The 24,513-nt window shown below is 40.3% G+C and overlaps 2 protein-coding genes across 7 annotated transcripts in view; one reads left to right on the top strand and one right to left on the bottom strand.

Moving 5' to 3' along the window:
* Positions 1-18,894, bottom strand: part of ITFG1 (integrin alpha FG-GAP repeat containing 1) — a 183,650-nt gene extending 164,756 nt beyond the window's left edge. Inside the window, exons 1-6 of the mRNA XM_060788362.2 lie at positions 18,735-18,894; positions 15,274-15,346; positions 14,044-14,183; positions 13,228-13,285; positions 12,691-12,774; positions 3,877-3,971 (exon numbers count right to left, since the gene is read on the bottom strand). Coding sequence (XP_060644345.2) covers positions 3,877-3,971; positions 12,691-12,774; positions 13,228-13,285; positions 14,044-14,183; positions 15,274-15,346; positions 18,735-18,894 — 610 coding nt within the window. The remainder of the gene's footprint in view (positions 1-3,876; positions 3,972-12,690; positions 12,775-13,227; positions 13,286-14,043; positions 14,184-15,273; positions 15,347-18,734) is intronic.
* The window catches only part of PHKB (phosphorylase kinase regulatory subunit beta), a 237,155-nt gene continuing 231,534 nt past the window's right edge, over positions 18,893-24,513 (top strand). For 3 of the 6 annotated variants that reach the window (XM_060788361.2, XM_060788356.2, XM_067471124.1), the window contains exon 1: positions 19,146-19,232. Coding sequence is in view for 2 of the 6 variants with exons in the window: in XM_067471122.1 (XP_067327223.1) it covers positions 18,893-19,232 (340 nt within the window). In the remaining 4 variants the exon portion in view is untranslated. Of the gene's footprint in view, positions 19,233-24,513 lie in introns of all 6 variants that reach the window. The other 3 variants (XM_067471122.1, XM_067471123.1, XM_060788360.2) reach the window with 2 other exon arrangements.

Below are 24,513 nucleotides of genomic sequence, written 5' to 3'. Positions count from 1 at the left end.
ATGGAGCTCCAGAAAATCCTACAGTTGCTTGAAGTTGCTCCCTCTTGCATTTTCTCCCAGGGCTGCTGACATTGTTGTAGTAGAGCCTTGAGTAACATTACAAACAGAGGTATGGGTGTCAGAAGGGGAAAAAGGGTTACTTGGGAGCAGGAATCTGATGATGAACAGCAGAGAAAGAGGATCCGGGACATATTTACAGCACCTACAGATGAGGAGTCATTTGAGGAATTCTTTGGGGATGATGGGTCAATGAGTGAAGGAGAAGAAGGGGACACAATGGATTGGACTAAGATAAGAGAAGTGCAAGTTATTTGTGAGGAGCCAACAACTAGTGATACTTTTATGGGGTTTTCTGGGGGTGAAGACTGGCAATCAGGGAATCCAACTGAGTCTTGGGGGGGACCTAAGTCTTGACAGGAGATGAAGGAATTGGAGGGAAGGACAAGGGAGTTCACGTGAAGAGGTGGGAGCAGCTGCGGGGGATAATGATGGGGTGGTCAGTTCATCTTCTGATGATGATTTGTAAATAAAAGTGAGTTCAGGGGTGATGGGTCCTTGCAGAAGGCAAGGTGTTGACGGGCGTTCGTGGGTTGGGTGCTGTGTATTGGAAAAGATTATTGTAGACTTGTTGCTGCCTGTTTCGTGTTCGGCGTTGCAGTTTAGACCTCCTGATCGTTTGCGTGTTATTAATCCGGATTGGCATCGTGAATGTGGACTTCTCCCTTCCTGGACCTGAACCGGTTTGGCTAAAGATGCTGCTTCTGCGGACACTGGAGCAGCGCTGTTTTGGATTTCTCCCGCTTCAACCCTGGACTTCGGCTGACGACTCTTCTCTTCCTGCGGCCCCTCCTTTTGTTAACCATTTGTGTACTGTGCCTTTTGTTTCGCCTCAGAGCGCTTTGTTTGATTCACTTCTTTTGCATCCAGTTAATCTGGATTATGTTTCTGTTTACCTTTTTGGACCAGATCTGGTTTGTTTCTCGAGTTTTGACCAGTGGCACTGCATTTAAGTACCTCTGCGCCCTTTTTCTTTTTTTTTAATAAACTCTGTTTTGAAGCCACTTTCTTTGGGGAAGCCACTGGCCCTTTAAGGTGTCTGTGATTTCAACAGACATAGATGCTTGGTGATAAGTATAGCTTGAAAATGTGCCCATAACATTTTTGAGAACTTTGAATTTTGGACAACATTCAACAATGTTAGGATTATAAAATATATCTAAAAAGATATGATGACTAAGATAGCATATAAGAACCTTTATATTAATTATTTGGAACATTAACAAATTGTGGCATAAATTAATTGTGGTATTCAATTTGGATTCTATCTTTACAATATGAAATGTCAAACAGAATAGCTACTCTGGCTTAAAGCCACAATGATATATCTCCCTATACCGTTTGATTGTGAATGACGGCAGCAGCACATTAGGCAAGTAGTCCAACAGGACAATATTGTACCACTGAAATAGTATTTTCTCTGTATCTTGTGACAAGAGTATAGCTGTTTTTACTGTAAATCACATCTTTCTGTCCAGAATCATATGAAAGGGAAACGGAACAAGCGAAAAGAGTAGCGATTATAGCACAGAATAGCAATAGCTTCATCATAGAAAATAAGGAATCAGTCATATATAATAATAGCAATTACATTTCCCCATGTACTAATGAACATTAATTGGAAGAAAGAAAGAGAAGAATTTAAATGAGAAAGACATTTCTGTAAGAGGCCTGCAAGCATATTTTAAATGTCACCCTTTTGGCTGCCATTTTAAAGCAGGCAATATTTCCTTGCAGAACAGTATGCATGCATGGAAAACCAGTCTACTAGCAGATGACAACTGCGTCAGCTAAGAACCTCCAGAGCAGTGGTTCTCAACCTGTGGGTATCCAGGTGTTTTGGCCTACAACTCCCAGAAATCCCAGCCAGTTTACCAGCTGTTAGATTTCTGGGAGTTGAAGGCCAAAACATCTAGGGGCCCACAGGTTGAGAACCACTGTTCCAGAGTATGAGGCCCTCACAGGTGATTTTGTTGCCTATTTCTTGATGGGGACGAGTAAGAGCCTTCTGGGTGACTCTTACACTAGGTGTTGCTGTACGTCTCCCACTCTTTGGCTTGAGAAAAGCTCTACTAATGTGCCTACTAAACGAAAAATCTTCCAGGGAAGAACACATTTCTCTCCAGAAATGTCTGTGGTACTGGACATTAAGTAAAGGTGAATAATAATAATAATAATAATAATAATAATAATAATAATAATAGAAAATTTGACAACAGATCCCAAATATAGACTCTGCGAGGAAGCAGATCAAACAATAGATCACATCCTCAGCTGCTGCAAGATCGTGCAGAGAGGCTACAAGCAGAGGCACAACATGAGGCCAAGCCCAACAATCTATATAAATAAAAATGTAATGTTTGTTTATGGGATTAACATAACTCAAAACCACTGGACGAATTGACACCAAATTTGGACATAAGACACCTCTCAGGCCAATGAGTGACCAGGTCGCAAGTTCGAATCCGGGGAGAGGTGGATGAGCTCCCTCTATCAGCTCCAGCTCCTCATGTGGGGACATGAGAGAAGCCTCCCACAAGGATGATAAAAATATCAAATCATCCAGGTGTCCCCTGGGCAACGTCCTTGCAGACGGCCAATTCTCTCACACCAGAAACGACTTGCAGTTTCTCAGGTCGCTCCTGGCACGACCAAAATTTTTTTTTTCATAAACACACTAAAAAATACAGTGGAAGAGACTTAAAAAGCAAAAAAACAAAAACAAAAAAACAAAAAAACCAAACCCATACATTACAACGCATGCACAAAACAACATAAATACACTCAAGCATACACAAATGCACAAATATGCACACACACATATACATACATACAAAACATATATACATGGGCCACCGTGCAATACACAAATATGCAACAAAACACAGCATAAATATAAACAAATAAAAATACAATACAAAATCATTATAAATAATACATCAACGATATAAAATCGCACATTTAAGACAAGAAAATCAATCTCAGTGGGCAGGCAGGGCCAGTTCCAATAGATTAAAAATTAAAATACTGGGTGAGACAACAGTTTAATGTATCTGGACAGGGGATCTGAAGTAGGATTTGATTGCAGTAACAGGTAAAATAAAGTGCTTGCGAGAGCATTTTGCAGGACTTAGGTCAGGGACTTATTAATCATTCATTAATTGGCTGGAACAGCCAAGTTTTCAAGCTCTTCCTGAAGACTGCCAGGGTGGGGGCTTGTCTAATTTCTCTGGGGAGCGAATTCCAGAGCCGGGAGGCCACCACAGAGAAGGCCCTCTCATTCGTCCCTACAAGTCGCACTTGCGATGGAGGTGAGAGCAAGAGAAGAGCCTCTCCCGAAGATCTAAGAGATCATGTAGGTTTGTAAACAGTAGGTAAAGATTTTTCCCTGGAATTACATCTAGATGTGTCAGAATCTAGGTGTTGGTGTTCATTTCCATTTCTAAGCTGAAGAGCCAGCATTATCCGTAGACACCTGCAAGGCCATGTGGCCAGCATGACTGCCTGGAGCACGGTAACTGCCCTGCTGGAGTGGTACCTATTAATCTACTCACATTTGCATGTTTCTGAACTGCTAGGTTGGCAACAGCTGGGGCTAATAGCAGGAGCTCATTCCGCTCTCTAGATTCGAACCACTGACCTTTCGATCAGCAAGTTCAGCAGCGCAGCGGTTTAACCTGCTGTGCCACCGGGGATATTAACCAGCCTAAAGAACTACAATGGTAGTACAGTAAAAACGGCAGAAATATAATTATTCAGTAATCAGTACTATTATCTGGCCAAACTAGGTTTAAAAGAAGGTCAAAATAAGTGACTCACCAGCAGTGAAATCATTAGTCAGATCTATGAACGCATGAGAGTGGGGTGCATACATTTTGTTCTCTGTATCCAGTGCAGAATGCCATGATAGATTCCTAAAAATAAAGTTATTAGATGTTAATTGTGAAAACACGACATTCAACCATTTCCGCATGATTCATTTAACATCTCTGTGTATTTGAGTAAAAGAGGATGTATTTCTCCTTCTCCTCTCCATGTGCCTTCTAGCTTTACATAATTGCTGCATACATTAGCTTACATAGATTTCAGCCTACCCGGGACCACTTTGACCAGGGACCACTCTCCAACATTAGTACCAAAAGGGTTACCGATCAGTTTTTGATCACCTTCAGATTCGGTTTGGTTATTTGGGGTGCTGATTCAGAAAACTGCATTGGATAGACCATACCAGCTAGTTTCCGATACAGAACATACCAGCTAGTTTCCGATCTAGTTTCCGATACAGAACATATGCCATCCAGTAGTCACCATCTGCTTGCCCACTGAAAACCATATTTAATAAGCCTCAGCACTATAAGAGGGCTTCACGAGACCAGTCACTCTTGTTGCAACGGCGTAGCAGAGAGTGTTTGAAGACCGGGACACCCGTAGGGAGACCAAGATGCTTGTTTATAAAGCTATTGTCCTTCCAACCCTGCTGTATGCCTGCGAGACGTGGACTGTCTTCAGACATCACATGCAACTCCTGGAATGATTCCATCAACGCTGCCTCTGAAACATCCTGCAAATCTCTTGGGAAGACAAGTGGGCAAATGTCAGCATGTTGGAAGAAGCAAAGACCACCAGCATTGAAGCGATGGCCCTCCGCCATCAGCTCCGCTGGACTGGCCACATTGTCCAGATACTCGACCAGGATCTCCCAAAGCAGTTGCTCTACTCCGAACTGAAGAACGGGAAACGGAATGCTGGTGGACAGGAAAAGAGATTGAAAGATGGGCTCAAAGCCAACCTTTAAAACTCTGGCAAAGGCACTGAGAACTGGGAAGCCTTGGCCCTTGAGTGCTCCAGTTAGAGGTCAGTTGTGACCAGCAATGCTGTAGAATTTGAGGAGGCACAAATGGAAGGCTAAAGAAAGAAACGTGCCAAGAGGAAGGCACATCAAGCCAACCCCGACTGGGATCGCCTTCCACCTGGAAACCAATGCCCTCACTGAGGGAGAAGATGCAGATCAAGAATAGGGCTCCACAGTCACCTACGGACCCACCACCAATACACTGATCTTGGAGGACAATCCTACTTGGACAATGAGGGATCGCCTAAGTAATTAAGGTCTACTCAACCCGTTGAGTAATATAATCAATGGCTCTCTTGAACAGGGGGTCTTCCCAGACATCCTAAAAGAGGCAAGGGTTCGTCCCTTGCTAAAGAAGCCTAGCTTGGATCCCATGATCCTTGCCAATTATCGTCCTGTCTCTAACCTTCCATTCTTAGGTAAGATGATAGAGCGGGTCGTACTGGGACAATTGCAACAATTTTTGGATGACACAGCCAGCCTGGACCCTTTCCAGTCAGGTTTCCACCCTGGCCATGGAACGGAGACAGTCCTGGTTGCCATTACAGAAGAACTTTGTCGCCAGTCTGATAGCGGCGGATAGCGCTACTGGTACTTCTCGACTACAGTCTAATGATTCACTGTCTTGCCATGTCTGGAGTTTGCGGTCAGGCCCTCAATTGGTTCAACTCATTTCTCCGAAACCGGAGACAATGCGTGGAGTATATGGATCAAGTAAAGATCTCCCCAAGGTGAAATTCTCTCCCCTCTTCTCTTCAACATCTCTGTTAGACCCCTTGCTAGTTTGGCTCGGAGTTTCGGCCTAGACTGCTATCAATATGCGGACGACACCCAACTCCTTCTGCGCTTGGAGCCTGGAGCAACGTCCATACCAGACAATTTCACCTTACGTCTGGAGGCTCTGTCGAACTGGCTATGTGTGAACCCGGCAAAGACTGAGATTCTCTGGCAAGGCTGCTCGTTTGGTCTGACCCATTTGTTACCCACCTTCGATGGTGCTGCCCTATCTCCTTCGCCTACCATTAAGAGCTTGGGTGTCGTTTTGGATTTGCAGCTGACAATGGAAGCTCAGGTTGCTGCTGCCAGCAAACAGGCCTTTTTCCATCTACGACAAGCGAGGCAATTGGCACCCTACCTATCTGATGGGGCTCTGGCAACAGTCATCCATGCCACGGTCATGTCTAGGCTGGACTATTGCAACACCCTGTATGTTGGCCTTTCAATGTCTACGACCTGAAAGCTCCATATTGTTCAGAATGCGGCAGCCAGGCTACTCACAAGAACACCCATGAAATGCCATATAACACCAGTGTTGTGGCATTTGCATTGGCTTCCAACTAATTACCGTGGTCTATATAAGATGCTAGTTCTGATCTTTAAAATTCTTTACGGCCAGGGTCCATCGTATCTTAGGGACCATCTTTCATTCTCCCATCACCGGAAGTCGCAACGACCATCCCAACGTGACTTACTCTATATACCGGGTCCTAGAGAAGTGCATTTGGAAAGGACCAGGCGCAGATGGGCTTTTTCTATTTCTGCCCCTGCCTTGTGGAATTCCTTGCTGCCCTATATGAGAGCCATGCGTGAGTTAGGGCCTTTTACCCTAGCACTTAAGACCTGGCTTTTTCACTAGAGCTTTTAATCTATGTTAATTTTATCAATATCTATATGTATGTATTTTTATCCTTTACAATTTAGCTTGTAAATCGCCTAGAGCATCTTAGATGGAGGGTGATTAATAAGTAATTAAATGATGATGGTTACTAATAACATGTCTCTTTGAGAACTATAGAAATGTAACTACAAAATGTATGCAACATCAAAAAAAAACTCACAAATTTTAATCATAATAAATAATTAGAATTATACAGAGTAACACTTGGAAATAGAAAAGGAAAATAAAGTTTGTGTGAAATCTCTCTCATTGGATAGCCAAGGGGAAAAGAGAGATTCTTGTCTTCCAAACAGTTCCCTAAACACATTTAGTTGGCGTTGTTGCTGCTGAACTTCTGACCAGCGCATCCAATGATTAAGCATTCTTTAAGAAAATTTGGCTTAAGATACTTATTCCCTCAAAGTCTTGCTTGTAGCTTAAATAGATGCTCCTTTCTTGCTTAAACATTTAACCTTCAGCTCTTCAAAGTCAATCTCTCATGTGTATCGTAGCACATTTAAGCAACAGCCCATTCATTGTAAGAAACCAAGAAATGAATGCCCTGATTTTAGTTTTCTCTTGAAAGCAAAACACAAAACCCCAGCAGACTGTCCAGTGATGATAAGAGCTCAATGGATTTTGATTTTTTTTTTGCCTCAGTTATTCATATCAAAGAAACCGGTCCCTGTAGCATCAAGCCAAAGATTACTCATTTTTCATTCCAGAATGAGAGACATCCCCATCAAACAGAACTCTGATGTTTCACATTGACCTTACATGAACACCAACATGCGCTAGTTGCAGTGCATTCATCCTCGGAGCCTCCAAACATTTTTGGGATTCAACTCCTAGAAGCCCCAGTCAACAACATGGCCAATGATTAGGGATTCTGGGAGTTGGTTCAACATATCTAGAGGATGATGAAAAGATTGGGAACAATAGCTGTAGTCACATTTGGACCAGGGCAATACATGTTGAATTTCTTCACCTAAACGACCCCAAACAGACTAAAACGGGAGGGGGAAGAATTGCCTTCATCTCTCTGAAATAACTGAAGAAAGGACTCAATAATAAAGGAATTCTGCATTTATTAAGCCAGCAAGTGCTGTTCACATAATATCACCTTAAAACCCTGTAAGGCAATGGTGGGCAAAAGAAAAAGCTCCTCTTCCATATTTAACAGAGACAGATTTTGCAAAAGGAATCAAACTCTTCACCCTCCTTTGCCATCAATGGCAGCAAAAGGGTTGTTATAGGTTTTTTCTGTCTTGATACACTACACGGCCTGCTTACCCATTGTTTTAAACTTTTAATCCTTGCAATTCGTCCTGCCCAATTACTGTGATTTTATATTGTTTGGTGTGTTCATTTATTGTCGAACCTCAGTGTAGAACCACCTTGCTTAAGTCACCAAAGAACACACCAGCAGTTGTCTTTGTAGTTTTATTTAGAATAAAAGACAAAAAGTTCAAAAAGCAAAAGTATATTTCAAAAGATCAATCCAAGGTAACATAGGCAAACAAGATCCATGAAGGCACAGGCAAGGCAAAGTCCTATAAGTACAAGGCAAAGTCCTAAAACATGAACATGGAAAGCTACAAGATAAATCCCAAAGGCTCTTGGTAAAAGTGTGAAGTTGCTCTGACACTGAGACACATTCAAGCAGACCGTTTAATACCCTTGGGCCAGCATGAAGGTGTTCCTATGGCCTCGGGCCTCTCTCTCTCTCGCCTGACACTCCTTCGCACTTTCAATTCCAAGCGATCAGCCCTATCTAACTCACCGGTCCCATCGAGGTCAAATCCCTCGTTAGCTGGCTGAGAACTATCCTCCCTAATTCCTTCATCAGGCACCTGGCATTCAGTCTCAGTAGTTTCACTTTCCCCATCGTCAACCCTTGCTGTGGGAAAGAACTGAACTCCTGCTCCCTGATCCTGGTCTTCCTCGTCTAACACAGGCACATCCTTGCTTTGCATCTGAATCTCATCATCCCCATCAGAATCACTGACACCATCACTCTGTGACTCCAGGTGAGTCACAACATTTATATTGTTTTTGTATTTATTTTCATTTTCATTATATTATATTTTCATTATATTTTACTGTTTGTATTTTATGTTGCATATCTGCTGTACTGTTGGGCAAATAATGTAAGCTGCCCTAAGTCTCTTTGGGGAGATAGTGGTGGGGTAGAAATAAACATTTATTTATTTATTTATTATATTATCAGTTATGGAAACCCCCTTGATGACCTCAGACATGTCACACTCTCTCTGTCTTAGAGGAAGGCAAAGGCAAACCTGCACCAAACAAGTCTTGCCAAAATAGATTAAAAACACCCTGTGATAGGTTCACCTTAGAGTCCACATCACCTGGAAATGACTTGAAGGGACACAACAAACAGCATTCAACCTTCTTTTGAATACCAATGTTACTTCCCACTAATCAAATGCACAGCCAATGTGTGTGTATGGGGGAGCGGGGGAGGAGAGCATTAGGATTTGATGTTGTTGTTGTTCAAAAGCTGATAAAAATCTTCCAACATAATAGTTGCAAGGTTATGCTTGCTGTCATACACGCCCTTGAGGAATCTGCAGGCCTTGTTGTGAAAGTCACCGATTTTCAACAAAAGTCATCTTGATAAAAATGAGAGGCATGAATGCTCCTTCCCTCCTCCCAAAGAAAACCTATCTCAGAAGGATAGAAGGCATTCCTTTCTCCAAACGCTTAAAACATGATTCCAAGATCAAAAAATTGTCTCGACTCCTGTATTACAAAATAGTTTGCTCTGTCAAAAAGGGGATAATACAAATAGTTTTGTGGCACAAAGAAGCCGGTTTTCAAGAACCCCAAAATGACGGTGATGTAGCTATTTGAATATAAGAATCACAAATTAGTAGGTAATGTACCCAAATGAGGGCACCTTTTGCTTTTTTATTTGAAGGAGCTATTTTTCTTTGTGAAGGATCCAAACAGATTCCTTAATTAAAACATTTAAATGCCTAAAGGGCACAAGTTAGAAAAACCGGTGCACTGTTTCTATGGAAACGGTTAAATAATCTGATTGACTTCTCCAGGTCTAATGCACTTTTCTTGACACAACAGCAGAACAAGCCCCAGGGAAGAGCAAAACACTTCACAACAAACCATTTCCTTTCTAATATATCAACACTGCCATTGATTCACTGAAACACTTGCTAAAGGTAGTAAAAGAGCTTGGATTTATCCTGAGATCAACGCATTTCCATGTGCTCATGTTTATGATATAGTTGTAATTTTTAATCAATTTAATTAAATAGCTAAACAATTTAATAATTTTATAAAAAGCCACAAAATCTGAACTTTTAAAGTATTTATACACATTGTAGACAATAAAGTTAGCAAGTTTTAGAGCAGTGGTTCTCAACCTGGGGTCCCCAGATGTTTATGGCCTTCAACTCCCATAAATCCTAACATCTGGTAAACTGGCTGGGATTTCTGGGAGTTGTAGGACAAAAACATCTGGGGACCCCAGGTTGAGAACCACTGTTTTAGAGGGATTCCCTTTTCATTTCCAGAATGGGTCATCCAAGGTGATGTCTGCTACAACATATAAACACATTTGGGTGTTGTGTGGTTTCTGGGCTATATGGCCATGTTCTAGCAGCATTTTCTCTTGATGTTTCACCTGGATCTGTGGCTGGCATCCTCAGATGATGCTGGCCACAGATCCAGGCAAAATGTCAGGAGAAAATGCTGCTAGAACACGGTAATACAATCCAGAAACCATACCACACCCCAGAGATTCTGTCCGTGAAAGTCTTTGACAACATATGAATACATAAAAACATATATTTCATACTTAGAAGAAAACTGAAGACTTGGCTTTGGGACCAGGCGTTCAATTAGTGGATAGCGGCAATTAGCAAGAAAACTTAGGATATCTGTGACATTGGATTTACCCTGATTTGGACTTGGTTTTAATTGGCATGTTTAATTTATTGTTTAATGAATTTGTATAATGTTTTTAATTATTTTACTGTTTTAAATGTAATTTTTGATTGTTTATAAGCTGATAGCATCAAATGATGCTTGTGTGAGGCCGCCCTGAGTCCCCCTTCGGGGAGAAAATTATTTTTACTGTTTTAAATGTAATTTTTGATCGTTTATATGCTGATAGCATCATATGATGCTTGTGTGAGGCCGCCCTGAGTCCCCCTTCGGGGAGAGAAAGGCGGGGTAGAAATGCATGAAATAAATAAATAAATAATAAACCATGCTCCAACAGGGTTCATTTGCATATGTAAAACTAACATTGCTGCAACAGTGAATGCAACCGCCTCAGACTGCACTGAGCTCCAAGGTCAGTCAAAGGAGCCAGAAACAACATCATTGGATATGGGGTCTGTTGTTGTTGTTGTTCATTCGTTCAGTCGTCTCCGACTCTTCGTGACCTCATGGACCAGCCCACGCCAGAGCTCCCTGTCGGCCGTTACCACCCCCAGCTCCCTCAAGGTCAGTCCATTCACTTTAAGGATGCCATCCATCCATCTTGCCCTTGGTCGGCCCCTCTTACTTTTGCCTTCCACTTTCCCCAGCATAATTGTCTTCTCTAGGCTTTCCTGTCTCCTCATGATGTGGCCAAAGTACTTCAACTTTGTCTCTAGTCTCCTTCCTTCCAGTGAGCAGTCGGGCTTTATTTCCTGGAGGATGGACTGGTTGGATCTTCTCGCAGTCCAAGGCACTCTCAGCACTTTCCTCCAACACCACAGCTCAAAAGCATCGATCTTCCTTCGCTCAGCCTTCCCTAAGGTCCAGCTCTCACATCCGTAGGTTACTACAGGGAATACCATGGCTTTGACTAGGCAATGGATCTTGGTTGCCAGTCTGATGTCTCTACTCTTTACTATTTTATCGAGACTGGACATTGCTCTCCTCCCAAGAAGTAAGCGTCTTCTGATTTCCTGGCTACAGTCTGCATCTGCAGTCATCTTTGCACCTAGAAATACAAAGTCTGTCACGGCCTCCACGGTTTCTCCCTCTATTTTCCAGTTGTCAATCATTCTTGTTGCCATAATCTTGGTTTTTTTGACATTTAGCTGCAACCCGGCTTTTGCGCTTTCTTCTTTCGCCTTGATTAGAAGGCTCCTCAGCTCCTCCTCGCTTTTGGCCATCAGAGTGGTGTCATCTGCATATCTGAGGTTGTTAATGTTTCTTCCAGCAATTTTCACCCCAGCTTTGCATTCATCCAGCCCCGCACATCGCTTTGACTGTGTGGATCATAATAAATTGTGGCAAGTTCTTAGTGGGATGGGCATCCCAAGCCACCTTGTCTCTCTCCTGAGGAATCTGTACAAGGACCAAGTAGCAACAGTAAGAACTGACCACGGAACAACAGACTGGTTCAAGATTGGGAAAGGCGTCCGGCAAGGCTGCATACTCTCACCCAACCTTTTTAACTTGTATGCAGAACACATGGGGTCTAGTGAAGGTGAATTAACAGAAAACTCTCAAGGGAAAACACCTGGCAGTACTGAGATAAGCAAGCATCTCAATTTGCAGATCAGGGCAGAGAGTCAGCTCCATAGATCAGCAAGATTACGTGGGAAACAGAGAAAGTTCATGGGAAACACCATGACTTCATGACTGCTTATTAACAGCCAACTGTTTACCTTAAAATTAGCTCAGGCAACGTTGGCATTCAAGGGAGAACTTAAAGCCCTGTTTTTGGATTTAAGTATTTTGGAAGGTTTTTATATTCTTGCTCACATTCTCTAAGGATATGTTTTGATTATGGATTTATGCTGTATTTGTGACTTTTAACTGTTCCCTGACTGTTGGCCTTTGGATTTTCATGAGACATTTGGCATCCTGTATGGTTCTCACCTATTACTGAACCTGTTTTCAGTTATCCCTCTTCTTTCTGCATTTCTACTTTTTCCCATATATTTTATGTGTTTTATTTTTACAATAAACTCTTTGCTTATACTCTGGGCTCTTGTGTGGTGCTGTGGTCATGGGTAGCTCCAGGCTTGGGGTGCAACAGTAAAAGACATTCTCTAACAGGAAGAAGAATAACAACAGCCACATTGTAAGACAAGAACTCAATCCTTAATACTTTCAAATAATCAGAAATTTCATTTACCTGTCATTGCTACCAATCAGGACTTGTGGTTTATCAGATTCATTTGTAATTCCAAACACATCAGGGATTAAGTCACCATTGAAACTGCAACAATAACAACAAAATGTTTTAAACCTTCAAGTTCTGCTACCAATATGACTACATAGTAACAATAATGACCATCAGAAAACGCTATTTGTTCTCATTTGAACTTCCAGAATCTTAAAATCTGAAGAATGAGATTATGTTCAACATATAAAATTTTAGTAGGATATAGCATATTGTGTGTTTTGTTCTAATTTACACTTCTCTACATTTTTATTTTTGTAAAATAAATCAATACATTTATAATATAGCAGACATACAATACCTGAAGTGCTTTAATCTCTCCACCCCCCCCCCCGTTAATCTTGTTGTATGTACTGTAAATTGCACTCTTACAGATATATTTTATCATTCACCACCATGCTCCCTCCCATTTTTTTCTATATTCTCTGTCCAAAATTTCATTTTCTGTTGTTGAGGAATATGATTTTTTTATAATGGCCATATACTTACTCCATGATTAGTGGTTCATCATGAAATGTCTTGTTTAATACTAGCTTACGATTTATATCTGAAAAAGAAAAGAACATTAAAAACAGGAATACATTGTAGTTTTAATATCTTGTTAATACATTACTTCAAATATTTATAAGTATATAAACTTGCTACAATAATTTTAAAATTATTTTTTTATAAAATTAAAGTAGTAAAAAGTATCAAAATTCAGCACAATATGAAGCAATCAAATTGAAGGAGCTGGGGGTGGTGACAGCCAACAGTGAGCTCTGGCGTGGGCTGGTCCATGAGATCACGAAGAGTCGGAAACGACTGAACGAATGAACAACAACAAAGGTTGGCAGAAGCTGGGGTTAACAGTGGGAGCTCATCCGGTTCCCCAGATTCGAACCGCCAACCTTTTGGTCAGCAAGTTCAGCAGCTCAGTGGTTTAACCCGCTGTGCCAAAGGGGGTGGGTGGGTGGAATTTCTAATGTACAAAGCTAATACTGAGGTTAATACTGAAGCCTCCCACAAGTATGATGAAACATCAGACATCCAGGCGTTTCCTGGGCAACATCCTTGCAGAAGGCCAATTCTCTCACATCAGAAGCAACTTGCAGTTTCTCAAGTTGCTCCTGACATGACCAAAAAAACCCCTGTCTACAGGCACACCTGCTTATATCACCAGCCTACTGGTTCTGTTTAGTCATTGCAGTTTAACCCTTTCAGTGCTTGACTAATATTTTTGTAATTAAGAATACAGTGTTAATTTTCAATATTTCTGACAAATCTGGCATTATCATTTAAATTTTCTGCATCCACACGGCCTACCTAAAGTTTGATTATTTCCCCAAAAAATCAAAACAGATAAGTCAGCATTGGGTTGTTTTTGTGGATGAGTTGTCAGCAGGACATCCATCTGTGAGTCACCATCATAGTCACCAGGAACAACACTCGTTATCACAACATTTCTAAAATAAAAGAAAAAGCATCACAGTTATAGTGCTACAGCCTGACACTACAAAGAAGACAAAAACACTCTTTTTTATAACATCGTTTTATTTCTTCAATTTCTTTTGCTTAAATTGAAGTTATTTTCTTAAGCACAAGTTCTATTGATTTAAATGGGTCTATTGGGGGTAGGATTATTCTTGGATTTAGTATTATTCTTTAAACTAGCTGTCCCCTGCCATGCATTGCTGTGGCCCAGTCTGTGTATATGTGTTTTGTGTGTGTATATATTTGTGTATATGTATGTTTGCGTATATTTATTTATTTATTTACAGTATTTGTATACCACTTTTCTCACCCCGAGGGGGACTCAAAGCGGTTTACACATAAGTAATGGCAAAATATGAATGGCAGTACAAACAATTACAATTATACACTACAATTAGACATAAATTAAATTAAAAAATACGCCATGAGCAATAAAACAATAATTAAAACAAATCATTATTTATTTACTATACTTGTATACCGCCCCTCTCAGCCCGGAGGCGACTTGAGGTGGTTTACATTTGGCAATCAATGCCCCACAAGATAAAATTAAGTCAAAAACATATAGTATAAAGCATATAAAAACAATAACAATAAACAATTAAAATAATAAAATATAGTTCTCAGCGTCTCATCATATATGTAGTTTTGCTCATGCATTGTACATATTTTTTGTTTTTGGCTTTTTAAGTCTTTTCTGCTGCGTTTTTCAATGTTTTTATGAGTGATGGTCACTCGTTGACCTGATAGGTGTATTGTATCCAAATTTGATGTCAATTCGTCCAGTGGTTTTTGAGTTATGTTAATCCCACAAATGAACATTACATTTTTTATTTATATAGATTGATGCTGCTTTCTGCTTCTGTCTCTGTGTTATTTTGTTTAGTAGTCTTGATTTTTTCTAAAAATAAAATAGTCAGAGTAATAGTAAAACAGTAATACAAATAATACAATAAATAAAAAGTAAAATATATTTGGCAACCTGACAGACAGAATAGCATCCTGCTGAAGTTGACCCTGAAGTGACAGCAGAGTTTTAACACATTACTAAGGGATACTTACCTTAATAGTAACTTGACTTTGGGTTTAAAATAAGGTTCTTTTTGATCTGCCAGGAAAATATTTAATTCACTGTCTGAAAAAAGTACAAAAATAGATGGTTTCAGTTGAACAAGAAAATATAAAACATTGCCAGGCAATTTCGTTTCAGACACTTAAGTTCTGCAGGATGAAGCTATCTAGGAATTTGGCCTTGGAATCACTTATTAATGTTTGCTATTATAAACATATGTTTGTTGTTGTTTTTTGTGTTCTTTTGGGTGATTAAAATAATTTTTCCTTTGTTTATTGACTTTCATTTTTTGCCTGGCAAATAAATTGGGATCTAGGCCTTTTAAAATGAACACAGAACAGTTATTAGCAGTAGTGTTCTGGTAGGTAACTCTTTTGCACAAATCCACTTCCTTGTTTTGATGTTTCAATTAGTGACAATGTTTACATTTAAAATAAGCACAAGATAAGTGTACATTCATGATATAAACAAAACAAGAGTTTCATAGTATCCTGAAGGCTCCAAACACATTATTGTATAATCTTTCAAAGGCAAAAAATATTTTCAAGAGCAACAAATGATCTTGTTCTGATGCTTCAGTTAGTAATAATGTTACACTTAAAACAAGCACAAGATATGTGTACATGACATAAACAGAGTGAGAGTTTCATAGTACCCTGAAGACTACCAACACCTTTATTGCTATATACTCTTTCGAAGGCAAAAAACAGTTTGTCATCAGTTACATGGAGCTTTATTTTGTATTATATGTATCCATCTACACATTAATAACTTTTTTTATCTGTTTGTTTGTTTTGTTCTGTTAGAAATGTAATACAATGTTCTGGTTGCGGATGACACGATAAATAAATAAATAAATAAATATATCCACACAGATAAAAAACAGAGCTGTGAGGGACTGTATGTAGTGAGATCAGAGGAAATCAATGGCATATTCCTCTATCTCTTATGTAGCCTGTAACTTGTGATGGTGTTTGCAGACTGCAAACAAAAGGTGATGATGGATGTGTCATAAGACTGTCAATTCAGCCAGAGGTGACTGCCACACACAACATGGAGTTGAAGAAAAAAAAAAAAAAACACCTGAAAGTCCAAAGTTTGCCAGTGCCTATATTATCCAATATTGTGAACCTGAAGCCATATCTTATACAATATTGTGAACTTGCAGATTTATATAATACAATACTGTGAACCTGAAGATATATCTTATACAGTACTGTGGACCTGAAGATACATTTTATACAATATTGTGAACCCGAAGGTATATCTTATACAGTACTGTGAACCTGAAGGTATATTTTGTACAATACTGTGATCTTGAAGGTTTATCTCATACAGTACCGTGGACCTGAAGGCATATCTTATACAATATTGCGAACCTGAAGGCGTATCTTATACAATACTGTGAACCTAAAGGTATATTTTAAACCAGGGGTCCACAAACTTTATAAACAGAGGGGCAGGTCACAGTCCCTCAAACTGTTGGAGGGCTGGATGATAATTTGAAAAACAACATGAATTCCTATGCACGCTGCACATATCTTATTTTTAGTGTAAAAACACTTTAAAACAATACAATAATTAAAATGAGGAACAATGTTAACAAATATAAACTTATTAGTATTTCAATGGGAAATGTGGACCTGCTTTTGACTGATGAGATAGGATTGTTGTTGTTGTTGTTGTGTGCTTTCAAGTCGTTTCAGACTTAGGTTGATCCTGAGCGAGGGCCGGGTAAATGACCTTGGAGGGCCGCATCCGGCCCCCGGGCCTTAGTTTGAGGACCCCTGTTTTATACAATACTGTGAACCTGAAGGTCTATCTAATACAATACTGTAAACCTGAAGGTATATCTTATACAACGCTGTGGACCTGAAGGTATATTTTATACAATGCTGTGAACCTGAAGGTGTATCTTATACAATACTGTGAATCTGAAGGTCTATCTTATACAATACTGTGGACTTGAAGGTACATTTCATACAATATTGTGAATTTGCAGGTTTATCTTATACAATATTGCGAACCTGAAGGTGTATCTTATACAATACTGTGTACCTGAAGATATATTTCATACAATATTGTGAACTTGAAGGTATATCTAATATAATGCTGTGAACTTGACGGTATATCTTATACAATGCTGTGAACCTGAAGGTCTATCTTATACAATATTGTGAACTTGTAGGTTTATCTAATACAATACTGTGAACCTGAAGGCATATCTTATACAATATTGCGAACCTGAAGGCATATCTTATACAATGCTGTGAACCTGAAGGTATATTTTATACAATACTGTGAACTTGAAGGTTTATCTAATACAATACTGTGAACCTGAAGGAATATCTTACATAGTGCTGTGGAACTGAAGGTATATTTTATACAATACTGTGATCTTGAAGGCATATCTTATACAATATTGTGAACTTGAAGGTATATCTTATACAATACTGTGGACTTGAAGGTATATTTCATACAATACTGTGAACCTGAAGGCGTATCTTATACAATACTGTGAATCTGAAGGCATATTTTATACAATACTGCGAACCTGAAGGCGTATCTTATACAATACTGTGAACTTGAAGGTATATCTAATACAATACTGTGGACCTGAAAGTATATTTCATACTATATTGTGATCTTGAAAGTATATCTAATACAATGCTGTGAACCTGAAGGTATATTTTATACAATATTGTGAACTTGTAGGTTTATCTAATACAATACTGTGAACCTGAAGGCATATCTTATACAGTACTGTGGAACTGAAGGTATATTTTATACAATACTGTGAAGTTGAAGGTTTATCTTATACAATATTGTGAACCTGAAGGTATATCTTATATAGTACTGTGTACCTGAAAGTATATTTTATACAATACTATGAACCTGAAGGTTTATCTTATACAATATTGCGAACATGAAGGCGTATCTAATACAATACTGTGAACCTGAAGGCGTATCTTATACAATGCTGTAGAACTGAAGGTATATTTTATATGATACTGTGAACCTGAAGGTATATCTAATACAATGCTGTGTACCTGAAGGTATACCTTATACAATACTGTGTACTTGAAGGTATATCTTATAGAGTGCTGTGGACCTGAAGGTATATTGTATACAATATTGTGAACTTACTGGTTTATCTGATACAATACTGTGGATCTGAAAGTATATCTTATACAATAGTATGAATCTGAAGGTATGGGCAAACTTGGGCCCTCCAGTTCAACTCCCACAATTCCTAACAGCCTGCTCTCTATTGGGAATTATGGGAGTTGGGAGTCCAAAACACCTGGAGGGCCCATTTTGCCCATGCCTGTATTACACAAAGATACCTATTCTCCATGGCAATGGATGGCCCGCCAGGAAGCGAAGGGGCCTCTCCCTGGGCCCTTGGGGCGCCTTGGGGAGCGAAGGGAGGCCCCGGCCCCTTCCTCACCTGCCCTGAGCACGAAGAGGTCTGTCTGCTTGTCGGAGTTGAAGTCCCCGAAGGCGGCCAGCCTGCCCGAGGCCTGGCTCCCGAAGAGCTGCGGGGTGACGTTCTGGAGGGCCCCGCCGGGCCTCAGGTGCGCCAGGACGAAGAGGAGGAGGAGGACCATGGCGAGGCGTCGGCGAGGTCGGCAAGCCCGGGCCTCCCTCCGCCCAACAGCATCCCTCGGCGAAAGGGACGCGGAAGGACTCCCCTCAGACTCAGCCGGTCACAATCCCGCCGACTTCCGGGTTTGGGGTGGTGCTTTTCTTTCTTTTTGCGACAGTGTCGCCCTGCCGCGCGTGCGCAGACGCCTCCTCCGCAGCCGGTGCGAGAGGCGCTTTACGGCCCTGCCGGACGACGGGGCAAAGGAAAGTTTTGAGGAGCTCTCCCTCTCCGTCATGGCGTCGTCTTTGGCCGATGTGAGCTGGAAAATGCTGGAGCTGAGGGCCCGCAGTAAGCGCTCAGGTCTGGCCAGACTCCTCCCGTGTCCCTTTCTTCCTTCCTTCCCTTCAGACTCTCCCTCTCTCCCTCTTCCTCCCTGCCTGGGTTAGGCCCAAAGCCCACTTTGGCCTGCAGCCACACTAGAATTTAATGCAGTTTGGTCCCGCTTTGCTATAGAACCCTGGGGTTTTGTTGTCTACTGAGGCACTGGCCTTCTTTTTGTTGTTGTTCATTCGTTCAGTCGTCTCCGACTCTTCGTGACCTCATGGACCAGCCCATGCCAGAGCTCCCTGTCGGCCGTTACCACCCCCAGCTCCCTCAAGGTCAGTCCAGTCACTTCAAGGATGCCATCCATCCATCTTGCCCTTGGTCGGCCCCTCTTCCTTTTGCCTTCCACTTTCCCCAGCATAATTGTCTTCTCTAAGCTTTCCTGTCTCCTCATGATGTGGCCAAAGTACTTCAACTTTGTCTCTAGTATCTTTCCCTCCAGTGAGCAGTCAGGCTTTCTTTCCTGGAGGATGGACTGGTTGGATCTTCTCGCAGTCCAAGGCACTCTCAGCACTTTCCTCCAACACCACAGCTCAGAAGCATCGATCTTCCTTCGCTCAGCCTTCCCTAAGGTCCAGCTCTCACATCCGTAGGTGACTACAGGGAATACCATGGCCTTCTTTAGCAGATCTTAAAAAGCCTGGGACCTATAGGTAAATAATAATAATAATAATAATAATAAATAAATAAATAAATAATAATAATTAATAACAAGAATATTGAGCCCCCGGTGGCGCAGTGGGTTGAACCCCTGTGCCGGCAGGACTGAAGACCGACAGGTCACAGGTTCGGATCTGGGGAGAGCTGGACCATAAGGGACGCTGAGCGAAGGAAGAGAGATGCTTTTGAGCTGTGGTGTTGGAGGAAAGTGCTGAGAGTGCCTTGGACTGCAAGAAGATCCAACCAGTCCATCCTCCAGGAAATAAAGCCCAACTGCTCATTGGAGGGAAGGAGACTAGAGACAAAGTTGAAGTACTTTGGCCACATCATGAGGAAAGCTTAGAGAAGACAATGATGCTGGGGAAAATGGAAGGAAAAAGGAAGAGGGGCTGATCAAGGGCAAGATGGATGGATGGGATCCTTGAAGTGACTGGATTGACCTTGAAGGAGCTGGGGGTGGTGACGACCGACACGGAGCTCTGGCGTGGGCTGGTCCATGAGGTCAAGAAGAGTCAGAAACGACTGAACGAATGAACAACAACACACTAGAGTTTAGTGCAGTTTGGTCCCGCATTGCTATAGAATCCTGGGGTTTTGTTGTCTACTAAGGCATTGGCCTTCTTTAGCAGATATTAAAAAGCTTGGGACCTATATGTAAATGTAGGACTCCTTCCGCACAGCTGAATAAAATCTTACATTTTTGCTTTGAACTGGGATATATGGCAGTGTGAATTTAAATAACCCAGTTCAAAGGAGATATTGTGGGATTTTGTGCTGTGTGGAAGGGCCCTGGGTGTCTCAAAGGAAACAAAACAACAACAACATCAACAACAACAACAATAATAATTGCAAAGGTAGTGGAAAATGAACATGCAAAAATACTGTGGGACTTTCAAATCCAGACTGACAAAGTTTTGGAACACAATTCACCAGACATCACGATTACGGGAAAAAAATGTTTGGATTATTGATGTCGCCATTCCAGGTGACAGTCGCATTGAGTAAAAACAACAGGAAAAACTCAGGCATTATCAGGACCTCAAAATCAAACTGCAAAGGCTCTGGCATAAACCAGTCCAGGTGGTCTCAGTGGTCATTGGCACACTGGGTGCCGTGCCAAAAGATCTCAGCCGGCTTTTGGAAACCATAAGCATTGACAAAATCATGATATGTCAACTGCAAAAGGCCACCTGACTTGGATCTGCACGCATCATTTGAAAATACTTCACACAGGCCTAGACGCTTGGGAAGTGTTCAACTTGTGATTTTATGATATGAAATCCAACAGAGATCTCATTCGCTGTGACATACTTTGTTTTTGTGTCAGTAAAATAATAATAGTATTTCTTACCTGCCTCTCCTTGTGGCTCAAAGTGGGTTACAGAATCATAGAGTTGGAAGAGACTCATGGGCAATCTAGTCCAACCCCCTGTCAAGAAGCAGGAAAATTGCATTCAAATCACCCTCGACAGATGGCCACCCAGCCTCTGCTTAAAAGCCTCCATGGATTCAATGGCCCTTTCAAGGCAAACATAATAAGATGGAGGTCCTCAATAAGACTTGCTCCATATTCTTGTAATTTCGTATGCTGCTATAGCTGGAATAGAGTCCTTAGCAGAACAATATACTTCTGATGTCAGATATTGAGTATACATAGGGGATGGTACTGAGGAAGCAAATCAGACCAGATGGGCCTTTAGTCTGAACCAGCAGGGGACTCCTATTCTTCCATTTGACTGTCTTCCCATTTTTATTGTTTCTTTGCCAAGCTGTTTCCCTCTATCCCCTCTCTATCTCTCAATTTGTATTTCCTGTCCCCCTCATAATTAGGGCATTCCTTGTGTTTGTCATGCTTTCACTTCTCAACTTTTCTTTTTTAAGTCCCAAGCTTCCTTGTTCCCCTTCCTTTCAATATATGTTCCCTCTTCCATTGCTGTTACTTTTCCTGGCTGGTCAACAAACCTTCTCCTGCACTGGCTTGATCTATATTTGTCCTGCTTTATCCATTTGACAGTTTGCAAATCACTCAAAAAAGTGGCAGCTGACCTTGAAGACGCAGACTCTGCTGCTGCTTGTTTACATTTCTTCTCGTGACCCTGATAAATAATAATGTAACTAATAAAAGTCTAAAGAAACAGTATCTAAGGCATGTCACTTGTTTTGCCTGTTGCATGCGTTTGGCTACATCTTTTTTCCTCTTGTGGAAGTTTCTTATATACTTTTTATAGAAACAAAAGCAAGTCTTGCATTGGATTTGTATCTTCTTCCTTGCAAAGGGAACCGAAATTAAACATTCAATGCCCATGTAAACAGTAGCAGTCCCTAGAGGTGACTTTGGGCCAGTTAATACAGGTATTTGATTTGATTTTTGAAAAGCAACATCTCCAGTGATAGATGGCTTTGCTGCACATTTGACTTAATGAGATAGTTAAATTTCACATCACTTCCAAAATTAAGTCTTGTTGAGAACATTGTAAACTGAAATAACCTACTGTATGTATCATTACATTAGACAAGCTAGTAAACATTAATGTGTTCTTAAATTGCCAATATAATACAGCCTTGAGCAATAATTAGGTTTTCTTTAAAGTCTAAGCCTTAGATAGGGTTGGCCAAGTCTAAGGGACTGTATTGCCTCTTCTCAGCAGTCCTATTGAAGCAAAAATATTTTATCCTATGGCTCACATTCCAGCCTATTGGTGACACTAAGCTAAAATACTTGATTTTGATTCTTTGCAACATATTTCAGGGCATGAGTTTCTCATTCATTCTCTGCAAATGTGTAAAAACGGGAGTAAGCAACAAAGAATAAGCTATTTTGTTTTCAGGTTAGAGAGGTTCCGAGACTTCCCAGAGCAAATTGCTTTAAGGAAGGATTTATACTTATAAGGAAGCACAGTATACATACTATACATGTATACATACTGTATAATGATATACAATATGTATACATACTGTATATCATAGTGTGGGGCTGTCTACCTGTTTGTGAATACGTATATTTTTTATTACCAGACCTGACTATGTGTAGATTGATTAAAATTAGGTAATCATCCAGACCCCAAGCTTCTGAACAAACCGAATAAAAATATTCTAGACTGCCCTCTCTCCCCGAAGGGACTCAGGACAGTTTACAGACACAAAACAAAAAGCAAGCTTCAATGCCTAACATGAATACAAACACATCAAAATAATACCAGATAGTGCACAGAAACATCAGTAAACTTTCAACAAAGAATTAAGCATTGAGATGAAAATAATAAAACAATGCAATAAGACAGTAAACTAAAACATGAGTAAAACATTGCAATATATACCTTTAAAGCAATTATGATACAACCTAGTGAAATTCCATTTGAGACGTTTCTAGTCTTTGTATCATATGCTTATGGAGCCCCTGGTGGGGCAGTGAGTTGCTGACTGACATTGGTTCGAATCCGGTCAGTGGTTCGAATCCAGGGAGAGTGGGTTGAGCTCCCTCTGTCAGCTCCAGCTCCCCATGCAGGGTCATGAGAGAAGCCTCCCACAAGTATGGTAAAACATCAAACGTCCAGGTGTTCCCTGGGCAACATCCTTGTAGAAAGCCAATTCTCTCACACCAGAAGCAATTTGCAGTTTCTCTAGTTGCTCCTGACACAGAAAAAAAAATCATATGTACAGTGTTTTAACATTTGTCTACATTAACTTTAACTGGGAATCTCCATGCTATCTAAAATTTTTGCTTTATATATACCGCCTCGAGTCGCTGGAAGGCTGAGAGGTATACAAGAGGTATACAAATGCAGTAAATAAATAAATAAATTTGAAATATTTTCTAGGCCTTTTCATAACAGTTGTATCTTACATTGTAGTTAAAAAAACATGAAACTAGAAATAATAATGTAGGACTTGACATGTAAACTGTTCCCCTCACCTGCCCCCCCCTCCCAAATTTAAATTCAATTATAGTTCTCAAATTATAAAAACTTCACATGCATGTTGGTCTTGATTTATTATGTTTTTCATCCTTTAAAATTTTTTGAAAACAGAAAAGCATTGAGGAGACTTGAAGTGGAATATTTAAGTACATGTTTTAAAAATCTCTGGATTAAAAAATATGAAAAACTCAACAGTTCATTTACAATAATAGTTGACAGGACAAATATCTAGTATTCAATTGCTTCTTATGCTTATTTGACTGTTGCTTCTTCAGTAAACATCAAGTCCTTGTGCAAACTTGGGCTTTCTTAGCAGAGACCTCTAGGTTTTGTTGTGTCTGTTTCTTTTACGATATGTCCTTTCTATTGCCATGGCCATGTGAGATAGAAATGATAATAGTACCTTTAATGTATCTAATATAATAATAATAATAATAATAATAATAATAATGAATAATGAATAATTGATAAAGTATAAATAGCTGCGCATATTTAAATGTTTGGTAATTAGTAGAAAATGTTGCATATTTCTAATAATATTTGGATATATGGATCATATTAAAAGTGTATCTAAAAACTGCAATCATGTAAACAGTGGTTTTATTAGAGGCCATATAATTTTTCACCTTCATTCAAAATCATTCTAATTAATCACCTAGGTATCTGGGATAACTGGCAGT

The sequence above is a fragment of the Anolis sagrei genome, chromosome 8 (genome assembly GCF_037176765.1).
Source record: "Anolis sagrei isolate rAnoSag1 chromosome 8, rAnoSag1.mat, whole genome shotgun sequence".
In the NCBI taxonomy this organism is placed as follows: domain Eukaryota; kingdom Metazoa; phylum Chordata; class Lepidosauria; order Squamata; family Dactyloidae; genus Anolis; species Anolis sagrei.
The sequence above is the reverse complement of the archived record's forward strand: the minus strand, read 5'-3'. Positions and strand labels throughout refer to the sequence as shown.